Source organism: Pituophis catenifer, unplaced genomic scaffold (genome assembly GCF_029215685.1).
Source record: "Pituophis catenifer annectens isolate HBS135680 unplaced genomic scaffold, rPitCat1.0.hap2 SCAF_1, whole genome shotgun sequence".
Lineage (NCBI taxonomy): Eukaryota > Metazoa > Chordata > Lepidosauria > Squamata > Colubridae > Pituophis > Pituophis catenifer.
Window position 1 is genome coordinate 288,873,516 of NW_027256881.1, and position 14,723 is coordinate 288,888,238.

Genomic DNA, 14,723 nt, shown 5'->3' on the forward strand with positions numbered 1-14,723 from the left:
CCCAAGCTCCATTTTCACTGGCAGAAGCACCTTGGGCCAGTCTTTCACTGTTTCCAGGGTGGTCCTGCAGGGCAGATCTAAGCACCCCACAGACCGGTTTGACACCCCTGGTATATGCAATTACTACTTCTAAGATGCAGCAGTTTTGGAGATCACAATATATATTTAAACATATTTTTCTTTATATCTCCAACACAACAATGTTTGCTCATCCCTTTTCTCAACACATTCATGCACAATGTTCCAACAATTCCAAAATATTTTTTGTTCAATTAACTGTGGTCTTAAGATCTGTGGAAATTTTTGGTCTAGAATAGGAAATAAAGACTACCCACTGTTACACAACCTAAAAGTCTCCAATGTCTTATCTACTGATTCAATCTTAGTTAAACTGGAATGTTGTCATAGTTAGAATGGTGTCATATGGACATTTTATTATTTTATTTCTAGCTTTCATTTTAAGATAATTTTAAAATCTTTAAAATAATTAAGAAAAAATCCAATTATTTCTCCCTTATATGCTGTGCCAAAGAAAGCAAGGTCATTGAAATAAGCACAAAAATATAATTTGAATGATTTTGTTTACTATAACCATAACTGTATACTTTTTATCATGCTTAAGCTTATTGTTGTGTATACTTGTAGATTATTCTGTAGTTATTACTCTAACTCTCATGTGTTTTACCATAGCATCCAAAATATCTAGATAGATATGTATTTTTAACTGTATTACAGTGGTACCTCAGTACTTATCGTTAATTGGTTCCGAGAAATGTGATGAGTACCAAAAACAATGAGTACCAAATAAAATTTTCCCATAAGAAACAATGTAAATAAATGTAATGTGTTCCCAAACAAAAGACAATGCACGTTTTAGGGCAACATTTAAAAAGAGAGGGTTTTACAACATTACTTTACATGAGAAATAAACATAGAAAATAATAAATACATATATTAAATAAAAATAAAAACTTCACGTTACCTGTACTGATGAGAAAAGAAGCACAGAAATACACACAATGACCCCCAAAGCTAAGACCACCAGGAGATGTACACAGAGGAAAACCTACTAACGTGTCATCCTTTGCTTTGACTGGAAGGGGTAGCCAGTCAAATTCTAACTTGTGCATTGACTACCAAACAGACAACAAATACCAGGACAAAATTTTTTCATCAAAATGTGTTAAGTACCAAATTTGATGAGTTTCAAAGCAGTGGAATACCAAGGTACCACTGTGCTAACAGATGTATGAACCTACTGAAATATTTTTTAGCAATGATGCTATTAGAAGATAGAAATATATTCCAATTAAAATATTTATCAGTCTAGATTTTTATACTTTACTATATAAATATGATTTCAGACTCATTATGCAACATCTAGCAGCACACACTAACTTTGCATTAAAATTCTAGAGCACAGACGTTGTGAAGTTAGTCCAGTTCATTTTACGTGATGTTATTAAAAACCTCTCAAGATGCTTTTCCTATCATTTGTTAAGAGTATTTTCCAAGAAATAAAACATTGGTTGCTTTCTTCACGGTAGATATTAATTGACGAATATAATTCAGTCAGAGAATTGAAAAATGCACTAAAAATAATGGGGCATAACATGCTAGGGTTAACATTTATTCATAGATGATGCAATTAAATAAAATAGGCATTAACTTCAAGGTCAGCCACTAAAGTAATAAAACTGAATATTTTAATTGAATCATAATTGCTTCTTCTAGATACATGCAAGTCAAGTAAAATAGATGTCAGCACAGCAAATTATGATTCTTCCTCCTAATTAATTTCTTAATTCTGCATGGAGTTTTCTACAGCTTGGGCTTGTTGTAGGTTTATCCACCCATCCAAGTTTCTTTTCCTTATCCCCAGTGACTTCACATTTGGAAAATGCAATGTGATCTTGGTATTAAGATCCTGATCAAGAGAATACTCGTCAGTATATTTTATCAAATTATCAATAATTGTTCATAGATCCTTTTGAAAATACATGTTTGGAACAGTTGGGCACAGTGAACAAAATTAAACTTTATGCTTGAATAATTATCATTTAAAGGACACAATATCCAATAGCAATGCTATGTGTTGTTTGTAGACTTCGGTCCACAAATAATATCATCTCCCGACAAATGTGTTTTAGAAGAGAATAGTAAAAATACATCATGCTTTTTAATCTAAAATTAATACCACAGAAAGGAAAAAAAAATGAAAGGATATCCTTGAAGTATATCAAAGAACCAGAAAAGATATAGGAAGGTGGAACAGCCTGTTGCTAAGTACCAAAAGTGGGAACAAAAACAAAAGGAAGTTTTGATTCCATATATTACCGGTACTAATAAATGTTCCAAAAATATTTGGCCTTTTGCCATTAGAAGAAATAAACACTGAATAAAGAAACATGTGGTTTGGAATTTTCATTGTAGAAGAGGTGGGCAGATGCTTCGTGTGAAAGTCAAGTGTAGGTTTCGACTGCAACTTTATAATTGGGATTGGAAATCTGTAACTTCCCCCAAATAACTGGACTCCATTTCTCATTGGCCCAGTCAAGCTGATTGATGGCATTTAAAATCCAGTACATTTTGCCTAGAGTTTACAGAGTTTACCTAGAATGTATTGCAGTATAAGTCCTACAAGAATAATGAGCTATGTTTTGCAGCAGTAAAAATGGTGCATATAATTTCTGTCTGCTTTTTATGAGAATTTGAATCAGTGAAGGTTAACCTTGAAAAATAAATAGGTTTAGAGGAATAAATTTAATACTTTTCCCATGGCAGTGAGAAGTCTTTCATTGTTTAAAGTATGATCAATATTTTCTGATGCTGCTATAGTATTTATGTGAAAAAGATATGTATATGCATATTATCTACTTGCATATTATTATGTCTAGCTTGGGCCTAAGAAAGTGTTCAAGAAATGGCTGGGGAGAGCAAAATAAATCATTCTCAAGAATTGATATGGATTATTAAAATCTCACAAATAAAATCTCAGAAGTTTGTATTTTGACCAAACCATTCTCAGATCACAATACAAATTTTGCTCCTCAGAAAAAAAGATTTTGAATTTTAGCTGAAGATTGAATGATTCTACTTTACAAAAAGAGATGATTGTAAAGCATTGTAAAAAGAAATTAAACATTTTAACAATAATTTGGACAAATTGACTGATCTGATGACTGTCTATTTTATTGATAAGATGGTAAAACTAATCAGTCAATAAACTACTACTAATGACTGTCTGAGATGCCAGCAAAGAGGTTATGAAAGATTATTTCATACAATAAAAAGAAATCCCAGGGAAAGATGTAAAAGAAACTGGATGAAATTAAAAGTTAAGAGATTGAACTGCGAAATGCACCAAATTTTACACCAAATTGAATTGCTTTGTCAACAGCTGCCTGTGTTAACAGTTTGAGAATTAGAAATTATGTGAAACAGAGACATTTTGAATTTGTAAATAAAGCAGGAAGATTATTGGAATATAAACTGAGAAAAGAAAGAGAAAAGGATAGAGAAAATTCAAGAAGCTGCTATGTAATAACAGACAACAACCTTATTAAAAATCTTTTTACCACTTGTATTGCAGTTTCTATAAGAAACAGGAAGTACAGGTAGTCCTCGACTTACAACAGTTCCTTTAGTAGCTGTTCAAATTACAACGGCACTGAAAAAAGAGATTTATGACCGTTTTTCACACTTACGATAGTTGCTGCGTCCCCTTGGTGGCGTGAATATACAAATAAATATGTAAATTAAACCATAGACTTTTCTTCTGTATTTAATGGACAAAGGACTTGGGGAAAAAATGGAATGTTGTTAAACATGTTGATAACGGCACAAAAGTGAAAATATATATTAATTCCCACAATGGAAGAACAGTTGGAAAAACTGAAGAAACTGATGGAACTAGCAGAGATGGCCAAATTAACTGCTTTAATTAAAGAAAAGAATACATTTAATTTTATTTGTATCTGGAAACTGCTTCTGGATTTTGTGCTAGAAAAATTTTGAGATAGAAAAAAAAATGAAACTTTTGGGATTTACTGATTAGACTTTTTGTTTTGTTATAGAAATGTCTAGCATATACTGAATATACAAAGTAAAAAAATGAAGTTGTAACATTATTATGTTCATTCTTCTGCATTGAAAAGCGTAGGAAATTAATGCTTTTTCCCCCTTTTGTCCCTTTATCACATACTTCACTTTTTTTCTTTTCCCATTATTTTCATTTTCATTTATATCTTTTATACTTAAATAACTTCAATAAAATTATATTATAAAAAATAAAAGAAATGGCTGGACTGAGAAGAGAAATAGCTTTAGTAATAATTGTAAGTTTATCAATAATCCAATTTAGCCTTAGAAAGCTGTGTAGGGTGATACCTTTAATATATGTTATAGAGTTGTCAAGTTCAGCTGAGTGTTTCTTCATCATAATATGTACATTATAATTTGCTTTCTATTTTATAATATTTATTTGAAAGTAAGCACTAAAACAATATACTTTCCACTCGGTGCACAGGGCAAAGGAAACGAACTTATTTTTGCCCAAGATAAAAATCAGCAGTTCAAAGAAAGTAAGAGAATATGTTCTGGCTAAGGACAACTTTGTTTCCCCAAAGTTATTTTTGGTAAACAGGAATTAGGTTTTTTTTAATAGTTTGTTTTAAAATGTTAAAAAAAGAGTAAACTGTGACACCCAAACAGTACTTTGTTCTCTAAAATACATTTAAACCTTTTGACAGGTTTAGATCCAGATAAACATCTAGGAAAAACATTGGATGAAATGGAACCTTATCTTTTGAAAGTAAGTATTATTGAAAGTATACATTAAATATATGGTGCTTCAAAATAATAAATTTCCTGTGCACAAAAGAATGCAAGTTTAGAAAGAAAACATTAGGTCAAATTTAGCAAACTGAATATATATATATATATATATATATATTATAATCTATATGTATAGTTTTCCTAATCAACAAATTACATGTAATCTATTTCTTTGAGAACAGTTGATTAAAAATAAAGTTTGGATTCATGCTTAAAATTGATTGATTGATTATGTGCCATCAGGTCAGTGTCACTTCTTAGCAATCTCATAGATTTTCTTCAGCAATCATGCTTAAAATAGACCTACTGAAGTTAATAAAGTTTTAATTAGTAAAGCATAATGGTGACTCCTTGTCTTCATATTCTTAATGTGGCAATGATTGGATGCGGCTTACTATTTTTCTTTATAATGGTAAAAAATTCTAAAAGGAATGCGTATTTTGGTAAGAATTGCCAAGAACTGACTTGGACTCAAGGGGAATTTTTACATAACCTTTTAGTGAGAAAATACTAGGGCTCCACATACTTCTGGAATGATTTGGAAGAAATGTTCCAGACATCATTCAAATGCTGCCTGCTGTATTCATTGAAATATTATTTTTATACAGCTTTTGCATAACTCTGGAAAAAGATTCTTAGTTAACCCATTACATTTAATACATTCTTAAGACAGCTGCACCTTTTTTCAGGCTTAACACTGTGGGAAGATAAAGAATATAATGCATTCTGAATTTGATCTTTCAATATATCAAACAAATACAAAAACCACTATTTTTCAGGAATAAGATGAAGCGGAATATGAAATTTCAGAATACAAAGTTTGCTACATAAAATATATTTAATCAGTCTCATTTCTTGAATCTGACAATTATTATGAGTTGGTTCTACTTCTTAATATTTATTATTAATAGATTTCTGAATAATGGAGATTTTCTTGCATTGAGACAAACTTTAATGTGTCAATTTAGTTTTTGATTTAGTTTGTTTCCTCTTATTATTATTTTTTTAAAATTTGATTTATATGCCGCCCTTCTCCGGAGACTCAGGGCGGCTTACAATGCGTTAAGCAATACCCTTCATACTTTTGTATGTTTATACAAAGTCAGCTTATTGCCCCCACAAACTGGGTCCTCATTTTACCTTAGAAAGGATGGAAGGCTGAGTCAACCTTGAGCCTGGTGAGATTCGAACTTACAGTAATTGCAGACACTGGTGTTAATCACAATGCTTTTAGTCTGCTGAGCCACCAGGCCCTTATTGAAAACTTCCTACTTGTCAGCAGCCATTTTGAGGTGGAGTCAGCACACTTTTTTCTTCCTGCACAGGTAGCCTTTGTTTAGTGACCATGATTGGAACTAGCAACTTGATTGTTAAGCGAAACAATTGATAAGTGAAACTGTGACTGTACTTATGTACTTTTTTTTTTTTAATTTGATTTATATGCCGCCCTTCTCCGGAGACTCAGGGCGGCTTACAATGCGTTAAGCAATAGCCTTCATACTTTTGTATATTTATACAAAGTCAGCTTATTACCCCTACAAACTGGGTCCTCAATTTACCTACCTTAGAAAGGATGGAAGCTGAGTCAACCTTGAGCCTGGTGAGATTCGAACTTACAGTAATTGCAGACACTGGTGTTAATCACAATGCTATCAGTCTGCTGAGCCACCAGGCCCATTTCAGCTTTCCTTTGCTTTACAGACTTGCAAAGGTCATAAATGTGAGGATTGGTCTTGATGTTACTTTTTCATCATCATTGTAACTACAAAAGAATGCTAAATGATGCAATTGCTAAACAAGAATTATGTGTATAAGCATTATGTTGTATATTGTAGTTATATTATAAGTAGTCCTTGACTTACAACCATTTTTTTAGTGACCATTCAAAGCACCTGAGGGCAGGAAAAGATGCGATGGGTGGAAACTAATCAAGGAGAGAAGCAACCTAGAACTAAGGAGAAATGTCCTGACAGTTACAATTAATCACTGGAACAACTTGCTTCCAGGAGTTGTAAATGCTCCAACACTGGAAGTTTTAAAGAAGAAATTGGATAACCATTTGTCTGAAATGGTATAGGGTTTCCTGCCTAAGCTGGGGGTTGGACTAGGAGACCTTCAAGGTACTTCCAACTCTGTTATTCTATTCTATTCTATTCTAAAGTTACAAAGGCACTAACAAGTGATTTATGACCATTTTTCATATAACTATTGCAGCATTCTCATGGTCACATGATCAAAAGACGCTTGGCAACTGGCACGTATTATGATGGTTACAGTGTTCTAAGGTGTGATCACCTTTTGTGACCTTCTGAGAAACAAAGTCAATGGGGAAGCTGTTGTACCCCATTGTTGCTAGTAACATAACCGTGTTACTAACTAACCAATTGCAGTGATTCACTTAACAACTGCAGCAGGGAAAGTCATAAAATGGGGCAAAACTCACTTAACAACTGTCTTGCTTAGCAGTGGAATTTTTGGGCTCAATTGTGGTGATAAGTTGAGGACTTTCTGTATATCTTTTTCAATGATTTGTCACTCACTTTTATCACGTGTTACAGAAAATCGTTGCACTGTCCTCGCAAACCCACAAACATCCATGCATAGTCAGACACATGAAAGCTGGGATCAGATCCATGTGAGCTTTTAAAGTCACATATTTTTGCAACCTTCTAAAGGTAGAAATATTTCTTTTTCCTCATATTATTTTGCTTTTCATGCATTTTGTCATGGTTGAACCATGACAGTTGGAGGCCAAAACTACAGCAGTGTTAAAGAACATTGCTCAATAAATTCTTATTTTGGTTGGGTTTGTGTTTCCCAGTAAATGTCAGCATACATAAATATTTTACTAGATATTTAGCTAACTTTATAACTTAGTGAAACTGAAGCATAAACACCAGCTGCAGAGAAAGTAAAGGCTATAGTTCTAAAAATATTTTCTTTGAATGTTGTCAGGGGGTGGTTTGTGTGTGAGAGAGAGATTGTGAGAGGGAGAGAGATAGCAGTATCAGAAAGAAATTGGCCAAATGCTTTTTTAGACATTTGTTATAGGCAAGATCTAGTAGCTCAATATCTTAATCCCCTCTTTATTTAAAACAATATAATCCAAATAATTACATATAAACTTGCAGATTCCAGTCTTCAGATTTTTGACAACTTGAATCTAGAAAATTCTAGATGACAAAGCTTTATCTGAAGACCAACACTGCCTTTAAGATGTAAAATTAAATTTATATCTTAAAATTCTAAGGGCAGCATTCACAATATTAAACTACTGTGCTGCTGTCTGTAGCCTTCTTTGATTTTTTTTAGAACAGTGTTTCCCATATCTGTCACCTTCCAAATGTGTGGACTTCAATTTTCAGAATTCCCAAGTCAGAATTACCATAGCTGAGAGTTTTGAAGGTTGAAGTAGGTACATTGGCTATTGGGAATCTACACTTTTTGGATTCAGCTATATTTTACAACTACCCTTCCCCTGGGGAAAATTGCTAGATCCACCCTCATCCAGTATTTACATTTTCTTCTACCTTAAATAATTTGAATCTGACCATTGTAAAGCTTCTAATCTTTTGCTGCCTTCCAGAGCACCAGTTGTATGTCATTGTTTGATTGATTATGCCCCATCAAGTTATTTTTGACTCTCAGTGACCATTATGTACATCACGCTAAACTCATTCATATTTGTACTAAGAATGACTCATATTAAATTTTAGGTATTGTCTTTTTTTTTAATCCATTGTGATTATACAAAAAAGACTGGAAGCTATTGTTTCTCACACTTTTTCCATAACAGATTATTTATACGCCTGATCATTAATAAGCATATAAAAAGTTTTATTTGTTCTGAGATTTTTCTACTGATAGCCAGAGCATGCTGTTATTCCTTAAGACAGAGTTCCCCAATCTTTCCGGCTTTACAGATAGGTGGGGTGGGGGGAGAAGGGATAATTCCGTGCGAGTGTCTGGCAAGCACACGCGTGCGAAGAGCTCTATTTGCATGAGCGGCGGGCACACACACTTGCCACTTACACAACTGGAGCATAGATACTTGTCTGCTGCTCACGCAAGTGGGAATGTGCACATGTGTGTGCTCGTCTACCACTTCCATGGCCCAGTTCTGAATGGCTCATGGCCTAGTAGTGGGCCGCAGCCTGGGGGTTGGGGACCTCTGCCTTAAAACATAGATGCATTTATACAATTTTTTTTTTAAATGAAAAGGACAAATCATTGTGTCCTAGTTATAATGGGCTATATTTAAACTTTATAATTTATTTATGCACCATACTCATTCACTCTCCTCTCTCTCTCTCTCTCTCTCTCTCTCTCTCTCTCTCTCTCTCTCTCTCTCTCTCTCTCTCTCTCTCTCTCTCTCTCTCTCTCTCTCTCTCTCACACACACACACACACACACACACACACACACCATGCTTTATTTTGACAAGGCTGACTCTGTTCTCATCTGGCATGTCCATAAAAGAGACTGGAAACTATTGCTTTTGTTTTAGAATAACCTTGAACTGTGGTCAGTATGTTAACTGTAGTAGCTATACTAAAAAGGTCAAAAGTTCCTTGTTCTTTTCCTGATTGTTTACTGGAGATTTGTCTGGAGTTCAAATAGTTCACTCACTGTACCTTCAGAAGCAGGCACATCTCATTGTATGGATATGTTGCCTGCAGTTAATTTGGAAGAACTTCCAGCAACAGGAAGCTAAGATATTCCACTCCAAGCAGTTATAACACCAGTGGGAACTCTAAAGTGTTTGATCTTGAGGTCTAGGAAGATTTGTGGCACCAAAAAGGCATTATTAGAATAAATAATTTTAGGAAACTTGTAAATATTCTTTTTCTTATTGGGAAGTGCTTAATGGATGCTTCAGTGAGGAAGAACAATCATATATTTTGTTCCAAATAAAGCTACATTTTGTAGCCACTTCTCCCAGGAATGGTTTCCATTTCTAGCAGCTTTCCAAGAGTAATTTTGGAAAGAGGAAGAATAGTTGTTTTAACTAACTGCTTTGTAAATTAGCCGTCCTTGCTGCATCAGCATTAATTATTCTTGATAGATATGTCTTGCAAGAACTTTACAGCAGCTTCTGACAGGTGGAGCTATACTTTTTGCCAGCAGCGTAACCTTTGGAAGTGAAAGCTTGATTAAAAGAAAGTTTGGTTATTTTTAGACAAAGAAATTTAGGCAAAGAGATATTTGCTCATTGAAAGGAAAATGTCTGATAATCCAGGACTCGAAAAGATAATTTGATCTATGCTTGAATAAAAATACATATATACTTATACATATAAAAATACATATATACATACATGTATATATTTATATGTATTCACCTAGCCATCCAAAATGTGTTAATAGACATGATTCTATTATATGACAGATAATATCTTCATTTGAGTATATATACATGTTTTCCTAAATAAAATACTGAAAGTGAGAAAAATGAAAAGAAGCTTCTTAAATATACCTTAAATCAACTGTTTGATTAAAATCAAATACAAGAATTAAGTCTGGGTATATTTTTTTCTTTCAATTAAATATCCTGGACTTTGTACAGTTTAGAATTCACTACTCTCTCAGTCACTTTACCCAGCAGGAGATTGGACTATAATTTCCCATCTATGATGGATGCAGGGAAGGCTTCTAAAGTAGATGCATAATAATGGCCTACTAAAGAAGGAGGCACCTTGATGTCTTTTAGAAAGGCATTTAAATTAGCAACTATCTGTACCCGGCCTCGAGTCGGTGACGGGTCCCATCTCTTAGTTGTGTTAACAACCATTGATTGTGACATCCTTCTTAGCTGCAGTGTATTTTAATTTTTGTATATATAATGATAGTTTGTTTCTTAATTTATTTTAAGATTGTTCATTGCCCACAGTCACTTGCTAAAACAGGCAGCCATACAAATTGAATAAACAAACAAAGGAAGCTTTAGTTCTTTCCTGCCTAATTTGTCGGATGAATCAGGAACCACAGGACAAGGGCAAAAAAAAAATGGGATTCCGATATGCAAAAAAATCAGACTTATGAAATATTTCAAGTAGAAACTATTATTAATCCAGAAGTCATTTGCAACCTACAGTGTACAGACTCTGAGAAGGGAGTAAGAAAAGCAGATAGAAGATTGGCAGAATGCATCAACAAGCATCAACAGGCTGCCAGGAGACATGAATGAAAATTCATTAATTTCACAGGACATACTGTAGGTAAATGCAGTTCAGTGTCAGTTAGGAAGCTCTAGACATTTTAGATCAAACTAGGGTTAAAATTGCTACATAATTCTTAGAAGCTTGACAAATGGTACACCGACATATTAGAATTAAACCCCATTTATGGAGTGCTTCTCAAATGTGAGTTTCTTGACATAAAATCTGGTGATGGTATAGTCTAGTCTGGCAATTAAATGTCTGTAAGAAAAAAATCAGACTCAGAGACCACCAAGGACCCAACAAATAATCCTCTGGTGGCTTTCCATTGGCCATTTGTATTAGATCTCCCTTAATAATTTAATATTGTTATGCCACTTCAGTCAGCTAGTCCTTTGTTGATGCTAGCAGTGTCAAGAAATTCTCTGAAGACTATGAAAGACTAGGTTTGATAGAAAGACATGATGCATATCAAACAGCTCAGATTGGCCAGTTTCCCATTGTCTGTATTATTGATGAACCATCAATAAATTTGGGGATTATCATTCATAATTTATGCAATAATTGTTATCTGAACATTATGTGAGTTTTTTCTCACTTTTGTATCTGTGTTGTGCCTAGTCCAGTGCACCTGGATTCTTGATCTGGTGTAGAACTATATTTGATAGTAATATAGCTGAATTGTGTGTTGAATAAGGATTTGCACGTTGATTTCAGTAGCCTATTGGTAGCATTGTAAAGATCAAGAGTTCTAGAGACCTGTGATTGAGACATGATACTTGTACCAACTCTGAAAGTGAATAAATGGGGCTACCTCAGTTGCTATAATTTTCTGACAACTTTGAGACCTGACACCCAACTTGCTTGTTTGATGTAGAAATAACAGCATCTTGAAATAATAGCACTCGTTGCCACTCTTCAACTGAAAATATTTATCATACTTAGATGAGGATTGAATTGAAAATAGAATCAGCATCCTGTTTTAGGAATAATATAAGTTGCCATCCTATGGTTGTTTCATTGATTTGATCAAGTCTCATTTAACAAAGAGGGACTGATTTTTCAATATAGATGTGTACATTTCAGTCATACAAACCTTAATATGCTGTTAGCACTATAATATACCTTTCAGTACTGCACATTCTGGCATATTTCTCACTTTGTTTTTTACAGCCCCTGCCTCTGGAATGAAGTTCTTCCTGAAATCCAGAGAAATCCCCTCCCGTCCCCCTATCCCCTCCCCCCAAACCCTGATAGTGTTCAAGAAGTTCTTAAAACCTGGCTGTTCTCCCAGGCTTAGAGTGGTTAGAGTTCCTCGCAAGTTTGGGTGATACATCTTTTTAATGTTGAAGCTGCATTTGGTTTGTGTTTTTAGTTAGGCTTGCCAGTTTTTTTTTCCTTTATTTTTTCCCCCTTATCTGTTGGTTTTGTCTTTTTGAATTGTACTGTATTCCTTTGATGTATTCTGGGTAAATTGAATTCATTTAAATTCAGTTTATAAGAACTCTTTGTACCATTCCTGAAAGCATTTTCTTCATTTTTCAGCTTTCTCAGAAGTATGGAGTCCATATCTGTGGAGAAGGGGGAGAATATGAAACATTCACATTGGATTGTCCTCTGTTTAAGAAGAAAATCGTTGTGTAAGGACCTATGTCTTCTCTTTTCTTTAAATGTTAGCACTGGGACCATACTAATATTTAGCTTTAGGCCACTTTTCTTGGCAGCAGCAGAATATGTCCTCTAAGTTCACAAATACCCACTTTGTTTAACACTGGCAAAGCCCTCCACTAACCTAAATCAATGCCTGACAAGATGGGGCCTTCATAGAAAGCTATAAACTTTTTAGACATTTGCACTTTCGTTTACTTGCTGATTATGGCCTGCAGTAAAACTGGTACCTACACACTGACACTTTTATCCTTTCATGAAGTGCGAATTGCCAGTAATATTTATCTTTCATTACAGCTACATTTGATAAACTGCCACATCAGTAGCCTGTAGGTTCCATTAACTCTATTTCCCTTTTCTCTCTCATTCTCCCTCCCTTCCTCCCTCCCACCCTTCCTTCCCCCTTTTTTTACCATTTTAATATTAGCAGCTTAGAATGATCATACTAAACATTTTGCTTGAATTGCTGAAGGACGCTTTGGAATGCTAATGTTTTGAACCTTTTCAGTTTGCCCCGAGTTATCTTTTTTTCTATATATTCTTTAAATGTATGTATAAATTTATAGGAAAATTTATTATAACTATGTAGGTTTGTCAATATAATTATGGTAAAGAAGTTAGGCTGAATGTATTAAGGAAAATATTTCAATGAAACCCCTTTCATCTGAATTTACAGTTTCTGGTTTATCCCATGTTCAGATCAATAACTGCAGTGAAGAAGGATAATTTGTTTCTAGACTCCAAATGTCCCACTTGGGAGTAACCCCAGGTAGATACAGTTTGACAAAATTATCTGAGACGTAGAATATTTCAAGAAGAAAATTACCTTCCTAATAAATGTAGGAAATGTTTCTGACTGAATGCATCAACTGCACTGTCTCATAAATAATATGTAAATAAATAATCATACTCCGAAGCATATAGAATGCAAAGTGCAGAGGTCAGGGGCCGTCTGGAGCCCGGTGGGTAACCCATTCCAGAGGGTCGGTGCGGCCACAGAGAACGCCCTCATCCTGGGGGTCGCCAGCCGACATTGTCTGGCTGACGGCACCTGCAGGAGGGCAGCCCTATGTGAGCGGACTGGTCGGTGGGAGGCCGGTAGGAGGTGGTCCTGCAAGTACCCCGGGCCCAGTATAGTCATAAGTACATTGTTTGGAGATTATGTATGTTCCAATTTATCTGGAGGTCACCAAGTTGGGGAACGTTGAGCTTTAAAATATGTTAACTCACCAAATCTTGCTGTTAGCTATGTAATGAGTATTTCCAGATTTCCTAGGGTTTTTTTTCCTATAAAGTTATTTTAGTATAATGCTCATAAATTCTCATTTGAATCAAGATTGAGTACAAATCCTTTGAGTTCAGCTTCACTTCTATTTTATTCCAAATGAATAAAATAATTTATTTCATTCATTAAATCCATTTATTTTTCAAGGAGGCCATTTCACACATAGTGCTAAAATTCTTCAATGAAAACCTCTGGTGGGTATGAACTGCCTTCTCAGGTAAGGCAGATATTTTCCATAAAGACATGGTTCTTTGTGGTGATACCCAATGCCTTTCCTTTGGACTCCAAATCCCCATCCCTTTACTTTATGTTCCAAACAGAAGTTCCATCTGCCCTGGATGGTATAAGTGGCACCCATTCACATTATTAGGAGGAAAGACTGTAGTCATTTGCAACTGTTACTTATTAAAACCAGCCCCAATTGAAACTGATTTAATGTCATAAGTGGTTAATATAATTACTAAGAAAGGAGAATGTTTGTAGCTGAGGGTTGACATGAGAGGTCCTTGATGCTCTCTGAGCTTGCTTGTTTTCTTGCAGACGTTTCATTACCCAAACTAGGTAACATCATCAGTGTATCAGAGCACTGATCATCACTGATGATCAGAGCACTGATGATGTTACCTAATTTGGTTAATGAAACGTCTGCAAGAAAACAAGCAAGCTCAGAGAGCATCAAAGTAGTATAATTCTTATATTATGAATCTATGATACATCTGATTATTTATTTTTCTTTTGTTTATGGAGATTCTTAATCATCCAAGTCATGATTGTCC

At 34.5% G+C, this 14,723-nt stretch overlaps 1 protein-coding gene across 1 annotated transcript in view; it reads left to right on the plus strand.

Annotated features, from left to right (window-relative positions):
- Nucleotides 1–14,723, plus strand: part of DPH6 (diphthamine biosynthesis 6) — a 229,309-nt gene that overhangs the window by 60,677 nt on the left and 153,909 nt on the right. The window contains exons 6-7 of the mRNA XM_070931353.1: nt 4,752–4,813; nt 12,540–12,634. Of these exons, the coding sequence (XP_070787454.1) occupies nt 4,752–4,813; nt 12,540–12,634 (157 nt within the window). The remainder of the gene's footprint in view (nt 1–4,751; nt 4,814–12,539; nt 12,635–14,723) is intronic.